The sequence below is a fragment of the Asterias amurensis genome, chromosome 4, assembly GCF_032118995.1.
Source record: "Asterias amurensis chromosome 4, ASM3211899v1".
Taxonomy (NCBI): domain Eukaryota; kingdom Metazoa; phylum Echinodermata; class Asteroidea; order Forcipulatida; family Asteriidae; genus Asterias; species Asterias amurensis.
In genome coordinates this window covers 22,200,836-22,217,569 of record NC_092651.1, presented here as the reverse complement: position 1 = coordinate 22,217,569, position 16,734 = coordinate 22,200,836, and the positions used below count along the sequence as shown (strand labels likewise).

Below are 16,734 nucleotides of genomic sequence, written 5' to 3'. Positions count from 1 at the left end.
GTTTGTTATTGCCAATCGTATAAAATGCCATCCATTTAAAAGACAAAGGACACCATTGGTAATTACTCAAAATAATTGTTCGCATAAAAACTTACTTGGTAACGAGCAATGGAGAGTTGTTGATAGTTGAAAAAACACGTGAGGTCTCGAAATCAACCTGAAAGCACACTACTTCCTGTTTTTTTTTTTCTGCCATCATTATTTCGCAACTACAACCAACTGAGTTCAAATGTTCACAGATTTGTTGCTTTGTGCATATTATGTTGAGATACACCAAGTGAGAAGACTGGTCTTTGACAATTACCAATAGTGTTCATGTCTTTCAGTCAACTTATTTGTTATTTTAGTAAGTAGGTTAGTTCGATTACACTGAGGATACTGACACCTGACTAATCTAACCATTATGTTCGACTTGAAGGACTAATCAATGTCATTAATACATCCAAAAAGAATAAGCAAAATTGGCAAACACCATGGGTCTAAAGGTTCGCGGCAGGTTATCGGTTGTTTGCATCAAATCAAAAATTCCTTATTGTTATACCAACAACTTAATATATATTTTATTACGGTATTTCTTGTTAGTAAACTCAGCATCCAAAGTGTGTCCTTTGGTTTATATGCATAACATTATGAGTCTAATCACAACGCTAAGCAAAACTAAATTATGCTATTAACCAGAATAAGGTTACCAGCCAAAATACCATGTCACATGCACAATTTGTGACAGGCGTCCTGCTCATAATTGCTAAGCAAGGATTTTTTAGCAGTGTTTTCTGCTAAAGCAACTCTATGAAGTTGGGCCCTGGTTCGGTTCCCTCTAAAGGACCAACCAATTGACATTTCAATTAATTGCCGTAGGGGTTTTCCTCTGGAATACCATGCCACATGTTCAATTTGTGTCAGGCTCATTATTGCTAAGCAAGGCGTTATTAAGCAGTATATCTGCTTGGCAGCTCTATATATGGAATTGGTCCCTGGTTCGATTCCCTCCTTATGTGTGGATTCCCTCCCAATGTGTGTATTGACATTTCAATTCATTGATTGAGTAAAGTTCTTCCATGTAGGTAGGGGTTTCCCTCTGGAATACCATGTCATGTGCAATTTGTGACAGGCTCGTTGTTCATTAGCAGGGATTGTTTAAGCAGTATTTTCTAAAGCAGCTCTATTAAATTGGGCCCTGGTTCGATTCCCTCCGGAGACCAGCCATTTTGGTTTAACAGCTCCATTGATTGCTCGAGTAAAATTCTCCAATGGAGTTTTCCTCTGGAATACCATGCCACATGTACAATTGTGACAGGCTCATTATTGCTAAGCAAGGCTTAAGCAGTATTTTCTTAAGCAGCTCTATGAAATTGGGCCCTGGTTCGATTCCCCCTCAGGACAAGCCTATTTTTGGATTGACATTTCAATATTAATTGCTTGAGTAAATTTGTCCCAAAGGGAGTGTCCCAATGGAATCCTAAACTAGACATTTATTGTTTATGTTCACTTCTCTCTTTCCGGCTTCCGGACATCCGCCTTCAAGTCACATGAATGAATTCTCAGCTGTATTGACTTATCACAAGGTACGCCATCTTAATTTTAAAATAGCTCAAATAACACAACCTGAATTGCTTGGTCAGCAATAAACATGTTGGTGAATTTTCTCCAAATGATTGTCTATACGATATGCGACCTTAGAAATACATGTACATCGCGTCCTCCATCTCTACACAATTATAATAAAGTACTAAATATTTTAGCAGGCCAACCCTACAACCATCGACGTTCTTTTCCCTACATCCAAGCCCTTATCTTGCGAGGAGGCATGTCCCATCGCCAGCTCCCATACCTCAAACATCTTCATGGCCTCAGGGCAAGGAATATTTCCTCGCAGACGATAATTGTATATAAATTAAGTAGTGAGGTAGTACAAATAGATTAGATGAGAAACTAATAAGACGCATTCACTGTAAAATGTATTGATAGAATTAGAGCCGTGGAAAATGAGGGTTCGTCCACAGGAAAGCGAGCCACATAATTGATGTAAAAAATATCCGTGAAGACGACCAATTACCAAGCAAGTACCTGTCGTTGTTTTGGGGGCTTATTTCTAGAAACATGTGTTAACTTGTTGGGTTACCTCTTTATTATATTATTCAAAATATTTGAGGTATAATAAACGGAGAACTCATGTCAGTTCATAAATGACATCTAGACAGCCTGTTCGGGTAGCATAATGCATTATGTAGGCCTACGTCATGGCAGGTACAAATGTCAATAAGATTTGTGTGTGGATAGAGTTAAATACCTTACCAGAAATCTTAATAATTCTGTAGGTCTAGGTCTAGCAAGCTTGCGTTGGACCGATCAAAGGTGATTCTTTTGTGCATGTCTGGTGCACTATATACAGACATAAACATTATCCATTCATTGATATTGGGACAATCATACACGGGTTGGTTTGTTCATGGTTTGTTTATCGATCAAAGTTAACCCTCAAACGTGTCTGAACAACAACAAAACCCAGGGGTCAGATAGGGATTAAACAGGGAAACCAACAAAACACAGAGCTCTGCTGCCGAATGCACAAACCCACCCGCATCATAAAAGCATTATAATAAAAGCTCAACCGACCATGGAATTATCACAGCTTTTGTAGTATATACTAAAGGTGATTCAGACTATGATAATAATATGCGAATTTTCATACCTGCCATAGTGTAGAGAGAATTTCCTCACAGTGGTCCCTTAGAATAGACGATCAGTCTTCACAGTCACAGAAAACCAAAATCACACACACAGGAAAAATCCCTCCGGTGGAACCTTACTCACAACAGCATGAACTCCCTACACGTTTACAATCAGTCAACGTTATATGTTTATTATTAAAACACATATATAGAGAGCGGTATTTATTGGAACATTATTTTCAAGCGATGATGGCCCGAGCGTCGTGTTTGCGTGTGAGTCGCCGTTTCGTACAGTGCCGCCGCGCTGGTCACACCCAATCCGAGATGGTACATAACACATGCATCAATGCGCCGAGGCCATGCGCGCGTGATTTGCATTATGGATGGGGGTCTACATCGTGAAGTAGTGAGTTCTGCATTTTGTCGAGAGCTAAGATAGTAGAGCTACACTACTGCAGCACAGGCTAGAAGGTGAATTTCAATATTATTTATGTCCCCTCTTCTTGTAGAGCTAATAAGGGACCCTCGTTTGATTTTCAACTCGGGAATATTACGGAGGTCAGTTTTCTCGTAAACCGAGAGGATACAAATAAAAAATGCAAATGAGGGAAAAACTGGAACCTGATACTCTTTAATTTGATCGAGATGGAGAAGTAGAAATCGATGAGCAGCATCTTATAATGAAGTAAGATTTCAGTCGTGGAAGCTTTTTGTAAAAAGATTTTGGAATATTTAAAGAATTTTTCATTAGTGGAATTGACTCGCAATGGATGCTGAGGAATAACTTTAACTCAAGTTGCTGTAAGAATAACAAGGCATCATTAGACATGCCACAAGTCCTGACATCATTTATATCGTGGAGGATTTGTAAAACGATTGTGGATCATTTTGAAAATTGAACATTTAATTGGTGAGAAATGACTTATAATGAACGCTTAGGAATAAATGTACTCAAGTTGCTGTAATAATTATTAAAGGCATCATTAGACATGCCACAAGTCCTGACATCATTTATATCGTGGAAAGCGAAAACGAGTGTGGATTATTTTGAAAATGCTTGTGTGATTGTGGATTATTTTGAAAATGTTCATTAGTGGAATTGACTCGCAATGGATGTTGAGGAATAACTTTAATTCAAGTTGCTGTATGAATTACAAGGCAGTATTAGACATGCCTCAAGTCCTGACATCACTTATATCGTGGAGGATTTGTAAAAAAAATGATAGTGGATTATTTTGAAACTATATCTTTGGTGGAAATTGTCTCACGCTGAACGTTGAGGAATGACTTCACCCAAGTTGCTGTAAGAATTAATTACAAGGGATCAGTAGACATGCCACAAGTCCTGTCGTCATGTTTTTCAACTGATCATTACTGTGACTTTTGTCAATGGAAAATATACACAAAATCTTAAGTTAAACCCAGCCGTTAGTGGTGCTGTAAGATTTGCAAGATATAACTAGACATGTCACTTGTCATGTCGTCATTTATTTTATATCAACTTATCATACATGTGACTTATGATGTCAATAGAGAAAAGATACACAACGTCTCAAATTAAAGGCAGTGGGCACTATTGGTAATTACTCAAAATAATTATTAGCATAAAACCTTACTTGGTAACGATTAATGGGGAGAGGTTGGTATAGTATAAAACATTGTGAGAAACGGCTCCCTCTGAAGTGGAGTAGTTTTCGAGAAAAAAGTAGTTTTCCACGAATTTGATTTCGAGACCTCAAGTTTAGAATTTGAGGTCCCGAAATCAAGCATCTGAAAGCACACAACTTCGTGTGACAATGGTGTTTTTTTCTTTCATAGTTATCTCGCAACTCCGACGACCAATCGAGCTCATATTTTCACAGGTTTGTTATCAATGCATACAAATTATGTTGAGATACAGCAAGTGAGAAGACTGGTCTTTGACAATTACCAATAGTGTCCACTTGCTTTAAACACAGGCGTTAGCGGAGACGCGGGAGTTCGACCCTCAGATAAGTTTCTCTTTTACAATGGGCGGGAAATGGTTTCGACCTTGGAATGTTGTCTGGTCGTGCTTTAGATTAAATTTTTCGGTGCTAAGATTAATTTATTCGTGACTAAAAAATGTGAGAGTCAGTCATCAACGATGATCTGAGCGGCCCTTGGAGAAGACGAATTTTGTTATCTGTTTATGCTAATGACTTGACACTTACTGTGTGTGATAATCACCATCCAGGCCTGTCTAGGGCAGTGCCTATTAGTCTTACCTGACCTGGTACGAGGAGTATTACATAATTCACAATCTTCAAGACGGAGATACTTAGAAATGCATTATGATAAGTGCTTCGATTAGCTTTAACTGTCATTTTCTATTATTCCTTTCTTTAATTGTAAATTTTGTATCCATTATGACAAGACATTGTGTCTGAGAGGAGTAAAGTTAAATAATTATCGGTCTTCGAAGAGTACTCAGAAATGCATTATGATAAGTTCGTCTATTAGACCATGATTAGACATAGTTTCTATTATTCATTTTTATTAATAACTTTTGTATCCTTTATGATAAACAAGACATAATAATTGGTTTTCTAGCATCCCCTTCTTTAACTGTAACTTTCGTATCCATTATGATAAGATATAATAATTCATGTCTTGACACCATAAAGGAGTATTAGATAATTCTAAATCTTCAAGACGGAGTTACTTAGAGATGCATTATGATAGTTACGTCGGTTAGACATAACTATCCTTTTCTATTACTCGATTCTTTAACTGTTACTATCCATTGTAATAAGACTTATAGGTCTACGTCTGAATGCTATAGAGCTATCATGAGAACAGGCAATTGGTAGAAATCTTTGTATTCAATTCGCCATGCCAAGAGATCGGAGAAGACGGAAAGCTTTTTTGTTCTGCCCTTTGGATCTTCGTTTCTGGAGAGGGTTGTGCTAATGTACGGAGTTTTATGAAACGCATAAATCGCAATTACTTGTTGCTCTGTGCACTAACCAATTGCAGTAAAGCAAAAAGGTTGGGGAATTAATTCTTGAAAGCTGTCGAAACGAAGGCTGCATATCACGTTAAGCTTGCATGTCCATGTCAAATGTGTAGCCGCGAAAGTCTCGCGGGAGCAGTAGTATCTCGAGAACAACAATCTTGCGAGAGTATAGTCGTAGCTGAGCCAATAAGCTGTGGCAGATTAATACATTTGTTCCCCTTTTTTATTGGGGGGGGGGGGGGTCGGCGAGGGACAAATACATACTTAGGGAGGCTTAATGTACCAAAACATTCTTTGTGTGCTTTTTGTCGATCTCACTTGTGAGGGGGAAGGGCCGTAAGAGAGGGTTGGGTGAGGGTTCTGAGTGTGGAGGTTTCCTCTCCTGCAACCCCACCTGCCCACCCCGCACCCAGTTACCATTTGCCGATAAGCTGTCGCCGCGACGAGCATTTAACGACTTGTCCACAAGTCTAATCTAATAATGACCTGAGAAACAATGCACCTGACCTTTGGATCGTGATCTACACGGCACACCTTGAAAACAGTCTCAGAGACGCTCTAGGAGCACATCCCAGGTCCCCATGGCAACGAGAGGCAGGATAAACTGTCAGTTAGAGGACTGCTTCAGTTACTGCACATCACACAAACCTAGAGAATCGACCCAAAGTGTCACGGCTAAACTGTGGGGACTACATATGGCAAGATTCCTCAATCACTGTTTGAGAAGGGAATGGTCAACACACCGAGGGCATGTGATTTTGGCTGATTATGTTAACATTTTTTACTCTGTGCCTTACGGAACATGTCAATTGGAATAATTTAGTGTACTGAAAAATGAAGTAGACAAGAAATGAGGTATAGTGAAAAGAAATGTCGTTTTATAATCCATTTATTTACCTCATTCTAGTTATTTGATATCTTTAGTCACGTACGGTGTTGTGTTCTTTTGTTTATTTACGGCCTATTTATTTGATGTTATTTATTTATTTATTTATTTATTTATTTATTTGCTATTATATATCCAGGGTAGCCCCCATCAGTTTTCAATGAACTGCTCTTCCTGAGGGCCGCTGAATGCATACAAAAACATACACAAGAATACAAACAAAGCAGCATAGCATTATAATAACTTATAGAAGTAGAGTCGAAGGATGTACATGTAGTTGGCCTAGGAGTAAGAAAAACAAGAGCAACCGCCCAATTACGAATTGGGGCGTTCGGAAAGAACAAAAACAACAAGTTATAAAGTGAGCTCGACCGACTCTTTGTTATTAGAGGTATTCCGGATGGTATGAAAAAAAGAGGTTAGAAGAGGAAAATCAAGAAAGCTCTTTCTATTACACACTAATGTAGAATTGTAAAGCTCAGTTCCATAATTCTTAGTAATAAAATGAAATTTATAACATAGGCCTAATTCTAGATTATGTGTTGTCTTTAGTTTCTACATGATTATATGTTGGTCAGTGTTTTTGTATTCTATTTGTGTGTCTGTTTGTTGTAGTGTATGTTTATATAAGTACGAAACAAAAGCTCTCTATGCCAAAATGTTGTCCTGTTTTGTGATTATTTACCAAACTTCCATGCAAATATATTGTACGTATTATTATTGATTTCTTTGGCTTGTAATCATGTAACTAACAGAACCTTATTTCGCAAGCAGTGAACATGAAAAGAATAACGTATCTAATTTGTAATTTCATATCATGTTTTTTGTTTTCCTTTTTTTCGCAACCATACACCAGGTGATGAACACTATAGGGGCCTGATATATCTAGCCAAGAACTCTCCTGACTCACGCCGAACCAAAATCCACTAAGGCCAATATACATTTTTTTTCATTTATTAATTTATACATTGATGTACAGTATTGACCTTTCAAATTAGCCAAGGTTGTCTGAGAGACTTCCCATTTAATCTGGCTACGGCTTAATGAGCCATAAGCCATAACCACGTGCCACATAATGGTTAGTAGTCTTGGTGCAAGACGTTTTCCATTATTACTCAACTATCGCAACCGCCCCGCTCCGCGCTGCGCGTAATGGCAAAATGGCTTTACCAACTTAAAGGCACTGGACACTACATGTATACATGTATTGGTAATTATACCAAATAATTGTTAGCATAAAAACTTACTCGGTATTACGAGCAATGAAGAGCGGCTCAGAATATAAAATATTTTGAGAAACGGCTCCCTCTGAACATGCTTTGAAGACGTAGTTTTCGAGAAAGAGATAGTTTCTCACTCAAGTAAAAAAAAAAACAGAATTCATGACTGATGAAGCCTTTTATTATGCATCTAAAAGCATACACATTGTGCAACAAGGGTGTTTTTTCTTTCGTTGTTCTCGTGCAACTTCGATGACCAATTTAGTCCAAATTGTCACAAATTTGGCTTTGCATGCATAATTATGTTGGAACACATCCAAGTGAGAATACTGGTCTTTGCAGTTACACAAAGGTGTCCAGCAGTGCCGTTAACAAAAACGCCTTGCACCAAGACTACGTAACGGCTGGATTCGTAGTCTCAGCAGTATTCACGTTGTGTACTTCTCGTACGTCATTTGGGTTTAATGAGCGACAGATACGGTCCATTACCCACATTTCTAATCATAGTCAAAACCGTTAAAATACTAATGGGATACGGATCGCTGGCTCTGCTTTGTATAATAATTCAGTGTATGTTAATTTTCTTTAAAGGCACTGTGGACACCTTAGACCAGGGCCCAATTTCATGACTCTGCTTAGCGCCAAATTATACGCTTACGATCACGATTCCCCGCTTACGTGCAAGCGCCGAATTTCTGCGCTAGCCTTGTAAGCGTAGAATGCCTAGTAACGTGGAGTACGCACGCGCAGAAGCCAAAATTCGCCGCTAACCCGTGACATATATACGCTTGCCGTAAGCACAGAATTCCATGCATCCGTAAGCGCCGATTCTGTGCTTACGGTAAGCAGAGCTATATGAAATTGGGCCCATTATTCTCACTTGGTGTATCCCAAATCTGTAAAAACTTGGGCCCAATTGGTCATCGAAGTTGCAAAAAAATAACGGGGAAAACACACCCTTGCCTATGCAGTGTGCTTTCAGATGCCCGAAAAAGGTTTCAGGCCTTAAGTCTTTCTCAGTTTTAAAACATTTTAGTGAGAAGTTACCTCTTTCTCAAAAACTACGATACTTCAGATGAAGTCGTTTCTCACAATGTTGTATACTCATCAACAGCTCTATATGTTGGTCGTTGCCAAGTAGGTTTTTATGCCGAAATATATTTTGAGTAACTGCAAAACGTGTCCAGTGCCTTTAACCACGGACAAAATTAGGGTGGCATTTTTATAGTGCTGTGAAATTTTGTTCAGTGTCAAAATATTCAAGAAACTATAATATCAGAAAACTGCAAACCAGCGTAGTTGGACAAATCGACAAGATCGGATTGCATGATCGAAAAAATATGCTGAATATTAATATTTAACAGAATTTTTTCATACAAAAGCGATAGGGAGTGGCTGGATGGAGCTGACGGGAAAATGGCCAAGGGAGTTTGTGCGAACTTCAGCATATTAAAAACACAAGGACTATAGGCTTATGTGACACTTTATGGTGGAGTAGCATACTGCGCGTTGTGTCGGTGGTTAAAGACAACAAAGTTGACATTTTAAAATCATTTTAATTCATTCATTCAAAATTTACTATATCTACGGATAACAAAGCATGCAGGTATAATTACACTGATCAAGAACTATTTGAACATACAAAAATAATCACAAGTCTCAACCTTTGTTACTCACGCCGTGTATAGGCGTGGTGAGGTGCATTTGAAAGTTTGTTAACAGAGATGAGTGAAACACCCCTTCCACTGTTCTGCCTTTTGATTGGTTTAGAGCGCGTAACATGATGTACTATCTTTATAAAAGCTTAGTATATAATAGTAGAGTATCAACCAGAGTACATACAAATGAAGCAACCGATGAGCCAATAACTATTATCGTCCCAAGCAATGTACCATACCCATAGTAACCAATGTATAATACATACCGTAGCAACCAATGTACCATACCCATAGCAACCAATGTAGTACCACCAGCAACTAATGTAGGCCTACCACACTCATAGCAACCCATGTAGTATACATACCCGTAGCAACCAATGTACCATACCCATGGTACCCGTGAAGCAACCAATATAGCCCATAGCAACTAATGTAGTATATACCCATAGCAACCAATGTACCACACCCATAGCAACCAATGTAGTACCACTAGCAACTAATGTAGGCCTACCACACTCATAGCAACCCATGTAGTATACATACCCGTAGCAACCAATGTACCATACCCATGGTACCCGTGAAGCAACCAATATAGCCCATAGCAACTAAGGTAGTATATACCCATAGCAACCAATGTACCACACCCATAGCAACCTATGTAGTACCACTAGCAACTAATGTAGGCCTACCACACTCATAGCAACCCATGTAGTATACATACCCGTAGCAACCATTATACTGTACCCAAAGCAACAACACATTTTTAGACGTCTATAGAAAACAAAGGTTTACAACTTAACTCACTAGGCCATAGTTCGCCTCTGGGGGGAAAAACGCGCCAGGGGATCACCTCAGGAGTCGTTGTTTTAACCACAGCTCTCGAAACAGTCAATATTTTGTTATTGAATAATGAATTAACCTCTCTCCCATTGAGTGCTGTGCTACTAATAAGCAAACGCTGTGCACGTAATACCAACTAACCCGATGGCGAAGGCAGAAGTGATGTGAATATTACATTAGACTCAGATGTAACCTTAATTCCCGCCAATAAAGTAGCTACTTTCAATCGAACATTCCACACACTGTTTTAGCTGCAGCCCTGGGGGCTATAGTACCGATTAAAGTGTAATCGCATTCGAAACGATTCCAGGTCTTTATCGAGTGCTCGGGAGAAGAGCGCAGGCCCTTACACTACTATTAAGCTTTTCTCCCTTCTACCATCAGACACACACAGGTGCTTTTTCAACACAGGTGCTTTGAATTTCCAGTTACTAATATTTACCGTATTCAAAAAATGGCTCCTAACGTTCGCAAAATGTTTGGCATAGCTATTACATTTGTGTTGCTAGATTGAAGCAAAATTCGTGGAATGACTTACTGACAGAAAAGAATCAAACTTCCACGCTCAGTTTTCTTGAAACAAAATAATGTTCATTGCCTAACCCTCTTTCTCTTGTAACCTTTTTCGGTATGTCATTTTCCGCTGGTGTCCTCCGGAGAGTCTGTCTCGTTGGCTTACAGGCACTGGACACTATTGGTAATCACTCAAAATAATTATTATCATAAAACCTTTCTTGATTACGAGTAATGGGGAGAAGTTGATAGTATAAAACATTGTGAGAAACAGCTCCCTCTGAAGTGACGTAGTTTTCGAAAAATAAGTAATTTTCCACGAATTTGATTTCGAGACCTCAGATTTAGAACTTGAGGTCTCGAAATCAAGCATCTGCTGAAAGCACACACCTTCATGGGAAAATGGTGCGACAAGGTTTTTTTTTTTTTTTCATTAATATCTCGCAACTTCGACGATCGATTGAGCTCAAATTTTCACAGGTGTGTTATTTTATGCATATGTTGAGATCCATTGACAATTACCAATAGTGTCCAGTGTCTTTAACGTTGGCTGAAGGACGACGTTTCAAAAGAGGGCGATATCAGAAATAGTTTGTACACAGTTCTCCGTAAAGGTGGACATAATCTCCGGCACCGGTGTGTGGCAGGAGATTCTGTACCCCCCGAGATTCGGTCCCCCTTTATGGCAAACTGTGTACAAACTTCTTCTTATAGCGCCCTCTATTGAATCATCTACCTCAGCCCAATTCTTTCCCGTTAGGGGAACAGAACCTATACGACAGAGTCTCCTGCCACACCGGCAAGCGACTTGGCTTTAACTAACGTTCAGTGCAGTTGGTTTGCGGTAGAGAATTTTAAGGTTCGGTGTAAGGTTGGAAAAAAATACATTGCAGAAATACTTGGAGCAAGCAAATCGATTTTTGTTGCTCTTCCAGATGTGATTCGAACCCCCAAATTGGGCCTTGGTGTCATTTTGCGATGAAGGTTAAAGGAACACGTTGCCTTGGATCGGACGAGTTGGTCAAAACAAAAGCGTTTGTAACCGTTTTTTATAAAATGCATATGGTTGGAAAGGTGTTTTAAAAGTAGAATACAATGATCAACACAAGTTTGCCTCGAAATTGCGTGGTTTTCCTTCTACTGTGCGAACTAACATGGTCGGCCATTTATGGGAGTCAAAATTTTGACCCCCATAAATGGCCGACGTGTTAGTCGACGAGGTAAAAGGAAAACCACGCAATTTCGAGGCATGTTTGTGTGGATCATTGTATTCTACTTTTACAACATCTTTCTACCCATATGCATTTTATAAAAAACGGATACAAACGCTTTTCAAAGACCAACTCGACCGATCCAAGGCAACGTGTTCCTTTAACATTAGAAAAATGCGTGAAATTAGCTATAAATACAAAACTATTGTTTACAAGGTTTACAGCCAAAATGCCATGCCTTCTGTGCTATTTGTGATAGTCTAGACCAAAAAGGGCTCTAGTTAAGGAAGTGAGCGGCATTTTTTAGTAAAAGTTGGTAACATACCTGATTTAACTAATTTGGGGGTGCTGAATCCGAAAATGGTGGATACCAAGGCTAATTTTTAGTCCTTCACCCTGAAAAATCAAATTTAAAACAATACAGAAAACCTAGCAGACGACGGACTTCTCACGTGAAAAAAATAGTCAGGTTCTGCTGTGGTTCCATATTGATGTTGTCAGGATACCATACAGGGCAGGTACCCGGGTGCAGGTCAGGTATCCGTAACAAACTTTTGATTGTACTCTGGATAGATATACAACCAAATTGCACTTTCAGAGGGACCAACAGGTGCTTCCAATGTCATTTTGAAAGTATTTGAGTTCGTGTTTTTTCTAATAAAGAGTTATTTATTATTTGAACATAATTTCTCTGTTGTTAAAAGCACAAACCGTTGATTATTGTCTCTTATTATGTAGGCCTACACTACTTAAACAGGCAGGCCTACCAGGTGTAGTCTAGACTCAACAATCATACAGAAAATTGTATTGTATATCAACTTTTCAGTGCTCCCTGTTTTTGAATAGGTTAGCTTTTAGTGTTCACACTCATGGCTTGAACTTGAAATTATCTTACCAGTCAAAAAATTTGATTTGAGAGGATTTTAAAGTAACTCATTTTTCGATTAAAATCCTCCCCCGTTTTAGAAAGTATTCTCCACAGTTGACGAACCAATCTAACTGTTGTAGGCTAACAATTGAAAAAATAAATTCCAGTTTGTTTGTTTGTTGGCAGTATAACGCATTGTTAGTCGTGTTTGTACACACGGACAAATTGCACAAAAGAATTAAGACGATAGTAAGATTCCGAAACAAACGACAACAAAATATGTACCCCCTCCATTGATAAAACAATCCACCCCTCTCTTTTCAGCTGGCTGTGAAGAACAAGGAGAAAACAAATATCTCTGTATTCATTATTACCGCTCAATCCACAAGTATAGACTCATACTTTATTTTTGTATGTCAGCTAGGACGGTTCCCAGCAATGAATCATTCATGAAAGGTGTGCGTATCTTCGATATTAGCAATCATAGTTTGGAGTACAAACTGAGGCAAATTGTTTTGCTAAACAAAAAAGCTTAAGTCAAAAGACTGTTTTAATTTTGGGCAAGTACACCAGACTCTTACTTTGCTTTTCCAGCAATATTTTATTTGGGAAGAACAACAGGAGTTTAAACTTTTAAAACTAACTTCAAGAAAAGTCTTAAACCCCCCAGAAAGGAAAATAGTAAGTTAGAAATGGACCTAATCGTAAAAATGTCTAATACCCAGTGGACTTCTTTGCAATGTGATTTGCAATTTTTGATTTCGATGACTCTGTACATGTTTTATAGTATAGGGTTTAAGTGGATGCTGGAAAGGATGACATACACTGAAAAGAAGATGCCTCCTTGCACCAAGCTATTGTTTGTGTTTCAGTAATGTTTCAGTACTACAAGGATACCTTCTCCGGTATACTTCTGTCATAATCTAACATAAAATCAGGTTAACTTTAGGAAAAACACAATTGGATTTTGGGAAATATCAGATTGAATAGAATGCTTTGAAGCGTCGATTCCATAGAGGCATTTTTTGTAATGTCATGTAACTGTATCTCCCCAAAGGAAATAACATGTTTGTAAAACTATATGTTTGCTTATCAGTTTCCTGAATGCTAGTCCATCTGCATGATGATTTGTGTTTTTTAGCAAGTCATTATTCAATCGAATTGCAATGTGTTGTGTACTATTAATTCTGTATTTTCTTTTATAGAAATGTCTCTTAGGACAGGGATGGGAGCCCAAATATTTGTTTATAATTTATATACATGGAGGGGACACATATTTTGTTGTCCTTTGTTTCTGAATCTTACTATCGTCTTCTTGTGTGAAATTTGTCCATGTGTACAAACACGAACAATGCGTTAAACTGCCAACAAACAAACAAACTGGATTTTTTTTAAATTGTTAGCCTACAACAGTTAGATTGTGGAGAATACTTTTTAAAACGAGGGAGAATTGTAATCGATTTTTTTTTTCTTTTTCTTGGACTGGTAAGATAATTTCAAGCCATGAAGTATCATTGTTGAGTATAGACTACACCTGGTAGGCCTACCTGTTTAAGTAGTGTATATAGGTCTACATTATAAGAGAAAATAATCAACGGTTTGTGCTTTTAACAACAGAGAAATTATGTTCAAATAATAAATAACTCTTTATTAGAAACAACACTAACTCAAATACTTTCAAAATGACATTGAAAGCACTTGTTGGTCCCTCTGAAAGTGCAATTTGATTGCAGATCTACCCAGTACAATCAAAAGCTTGTTACGAATATCTGACCAACACCCGGGTACCTGCCCTGTATGGTATCCCGACAGCATCAATATGGAACCACAGCAGAACCTGACTATTTTTCACGTGAGAAGTCCGTCGTCTGCTAGGTTTTCTGTATTGTTTTAAATTTGATTTTTCAGGGTGAAGGACTAAAAATTAGCCTTGGTATCCATCATTTTCGGATTCAGCACCCCCAAATTAGTTAAATCGGGTATGTTACCAACTTTTACTCAAAAATGCCGCTCGAAGTTGGTTTTTTTTTAATCTGGTCTAGACTATGACACCTTTTTGGCTTTAAGCAGCTCTTTGAAATCGTCTCAAGCTGTCTGTTATGATTGGAACTATTTGTATTCAACCGTGTCCTATTGTTTTTAATAACAAATACAAAAATGCTCCCTTATTGAGAGCTAGAAAAGGTTGATCCCGACGTGATTCGAACACGTAACCTTCTGATCTGGAGTCAGACGCGCTACCATTGCGCCACGGGACCTGTTTTATGAAGTCTTTATTACTAGGCCAATTATTTTTTTGTTTTCCATATCTTTTTTTTCTTTACTTTATTTTTCTATTATGCAAAAAACAACAGATATTTTTCTCGATTTCAGTCAATCAACACTAATCTTGCCCAGGACGGTCTTAAGCCAGCTTCAATCGAGGATTTGTTCCCTTTGACAAGTCAAATGCCGAGGATTTGTTTCCTTTGACAAGTCAGTGAGGAGCCCTATCAAAATAATGTCCACAAAAAGATAATCTTCCATGGAATCTATTGTATTAGTTGGAAAAATAAACATTCATGCACTTGATCCCGACGTGATTCGAACACGTAACCTTCTGATCTGGAGTCAGACGCGCTACCATTGCGCCACGGGACCTGCTGTAATAGTGCTGTTGTAAATTGCTTTCTTTTGTCATTATTTAATGTATGTTTGTTTTCTTTTTCAAACAAAATAATAAAAAATGTTCAGTCATTCGCCAATATTCTTAATCCAGCTTCAATCGACATAATCTTTCGCTTTGTCTTGGATGTTTTCCCCCTTTAACAAGTCAATAATTATCCCACAAAAAAAAACATCTAAAATGTCATCTCAAAAAACAAAAACAAAGTGGCATCTTTAAGCTGAAAAGCTGAAAAAAACTTACTTCACATGCTTCGATCCCGACGTGATTCGAACACGTAACCTTCTGATCTGGAGTCAGACGCGCTACCATTGCGCCACGGGATCAATGAAAACCAAATCCAATTTTTGTAATTTAACATTCTGTTGCTCTCTACTAAATTTAATAATAATTTATTGATCCCGACGTGATTCGAACACGCAACCTTCTGATCTGGAGTCAGACGCGCTACCATTGCGCCACAGGACCAATGAAAACCAAATTCAACTTGTTAAATTTAACATTATGTTGGTCTCTACTAAAGTTAATAATAATTAATTTATTGATCCCGACGTGATTCGAACACGTAACCTTCTGATCTGGAGTCAGACGCGCTACCATTGCGCCACAAGACCAATGAAAACCAAATTCACTTGTTAAATTTAACATTATGTTGGTCTCTACTAAAGTTAATAATAATTAATTTATTGATCCCGACGTGATTCGAACACGTAACCTTCTGATCTGGAGTCAGACGCGCTACCATTGCGCCACAGGACCAATGAAAACCAAATTCAACTTGTTAAATTTAACATTATGTTGGTCTCTACTAAAGTTAATAATAATTAATTTATTGATCCCGACGTGATTCGAACACGCAACCTTCTGATCTGGAGTCAGACGCGCTACCATTGCGCCACAGGACCAATGAAAACCAAATTCAACTTGTTAAATTTAACATTATGTTGGTCTCTACTAAAGTTAATAATAATTAATTTATTGATCCCGACGTGATTCGAACACGTAACCTTCTGATCTGGAGTCAGACGCGCTACCATTGCGCCACAAGACCAATGAAAACCAAATTCACTTGTTAAATTTAACATTATGTTGGTCTCTACTAAAGTTAATAATAATTAATTTATTGATCCCGACGTGATTCGAACACGTAACCTTCTGATCTGGAGTCAGACGCGCTACCATTGCGCCACAGGACCAATGAAAACCAAATTCAACTTGTTAAAT

General features: G+C 38.2%; 1 protein-coding gene and 9 non-coding genes across 10 annotated transcripts in view; all 10 read right to left on the bottom strand.

Moving 5' to 3' along the window:
• Nucleotides 1–3,013, bottom strand: part of LOC139935691 (neuronal membrane glycoprotein M6-b-like) — a 43,765-nt gene extending 40,752 nt beyond the window's left edge. Inside the window, exon 1 of the mRNA XM_071930224.1 lies at nt 2,693–3,013. Coding sequence (XP_071786325.1) covers nt 2,693–2,699 — 7 coding nt within the window. The 5' untranslated portion in view covers nt 2,700–3,013. The remainder of the gene's footprint in view (nt 1–2,692) is intronic.
• Nucleotides 3,014–15,031: 12,018 nt separating this feature from the next.
• On the bottom strand, nt 15,032–15,103 carry Trnaw-cca (transfer RNA tryptophan (anticodon CCA)). Its single transcript has one exon. It is a non-coding gene; the product is annotated as a tRNA-Trp (tRNA).
• A 310-nt stretch (nt 15,104–15,413) lies between these two features.
• Nucleotides 15,414–15,485, bottom strand: Trnaw-cca (transfer RNA tryptophan (anticodon CCA)). The gene has a single exon. It is a non-coding gene; the product is annotated as a tRNA-Trp (tRNA).
• A 279-nt stretch (nt 15,486–15,764) lies between these two features.
• Nucleotides 15,765–15,836, bottom strand: Trnaw-cca (transfer RNA tryptophan (anticodon CCA)). Its single transcript has one exon. It is a non-coding gene; the product is annotated as a tRNA-Trp (tRNA).
• Nucleotides 15,837–15,906: 70 nt separating this feature from the next.
• Nucleotides 15,907–15,978, bottom strand: Trnaw-cca (transfer RNA tryptophan (anticodon CCA)). The gene has a single exon. It is a non-coding gene; the product is annotated as a tRNA-Trp (tRNA).
• Nucleotides 15,979–16,052: 74 nt separating this feature from the next.
• Trnaw-cca (transfer RNA tryptophan (anticodon CCA)) lies at nt 16,053–16,124 on the bottom strand. Its single transcript has one exon. It is a non-coding gene; the product is annotated as a tRNA-Trp (tRNA).
• Nucleotides 16,125–16,197: 73 nt separating this feature from the next.
• Trnaw-cca (transfer RNA tryptophan (anticodon CCA)) lies at nt 16,198–16,269 on the bottom strand. The gene has a single exon. It is a non-coding gene; the product is annotated as a tRNA-Trp (tRNA).
• A 74-nt stretch (nt 16,270–16,343) lies between these two features.
• On the bottom strand, nt 16,344–16,415 carry Trnaw-cca (transfer RNA tryptophan (anticodon CCA)). Its single transcript has one exon. It is a non-coding gene; the product is annotated as a tRNA-Trp (tRNA).
• A 74-nt stretch (nt 16,416–16,489) lies between these two features.
• Trnaw-cca (transfer RNA tryptophan (anticodon CCA)) lies at nt 16,490–16,561 on the bottom strand. Its single transcript has one exon. It is a non-coding gene; the product is annotated as a tRNA-Trp (tRNA).
• Nucleotides 16,562–16,634: 73 nt separating this feature from the next.
• Nucleotides 16,635–16,706, bottom strand: Trnaw-cca (transfer RNA tryptophan (anticodon CCA)). Its single transcript has one exon. It is a non-coding gene; the product is annotated as a tRNA-Trp (tRNA).
• Nucleotides 16,707–16,734: the final 28 nt, after the last annotated feature.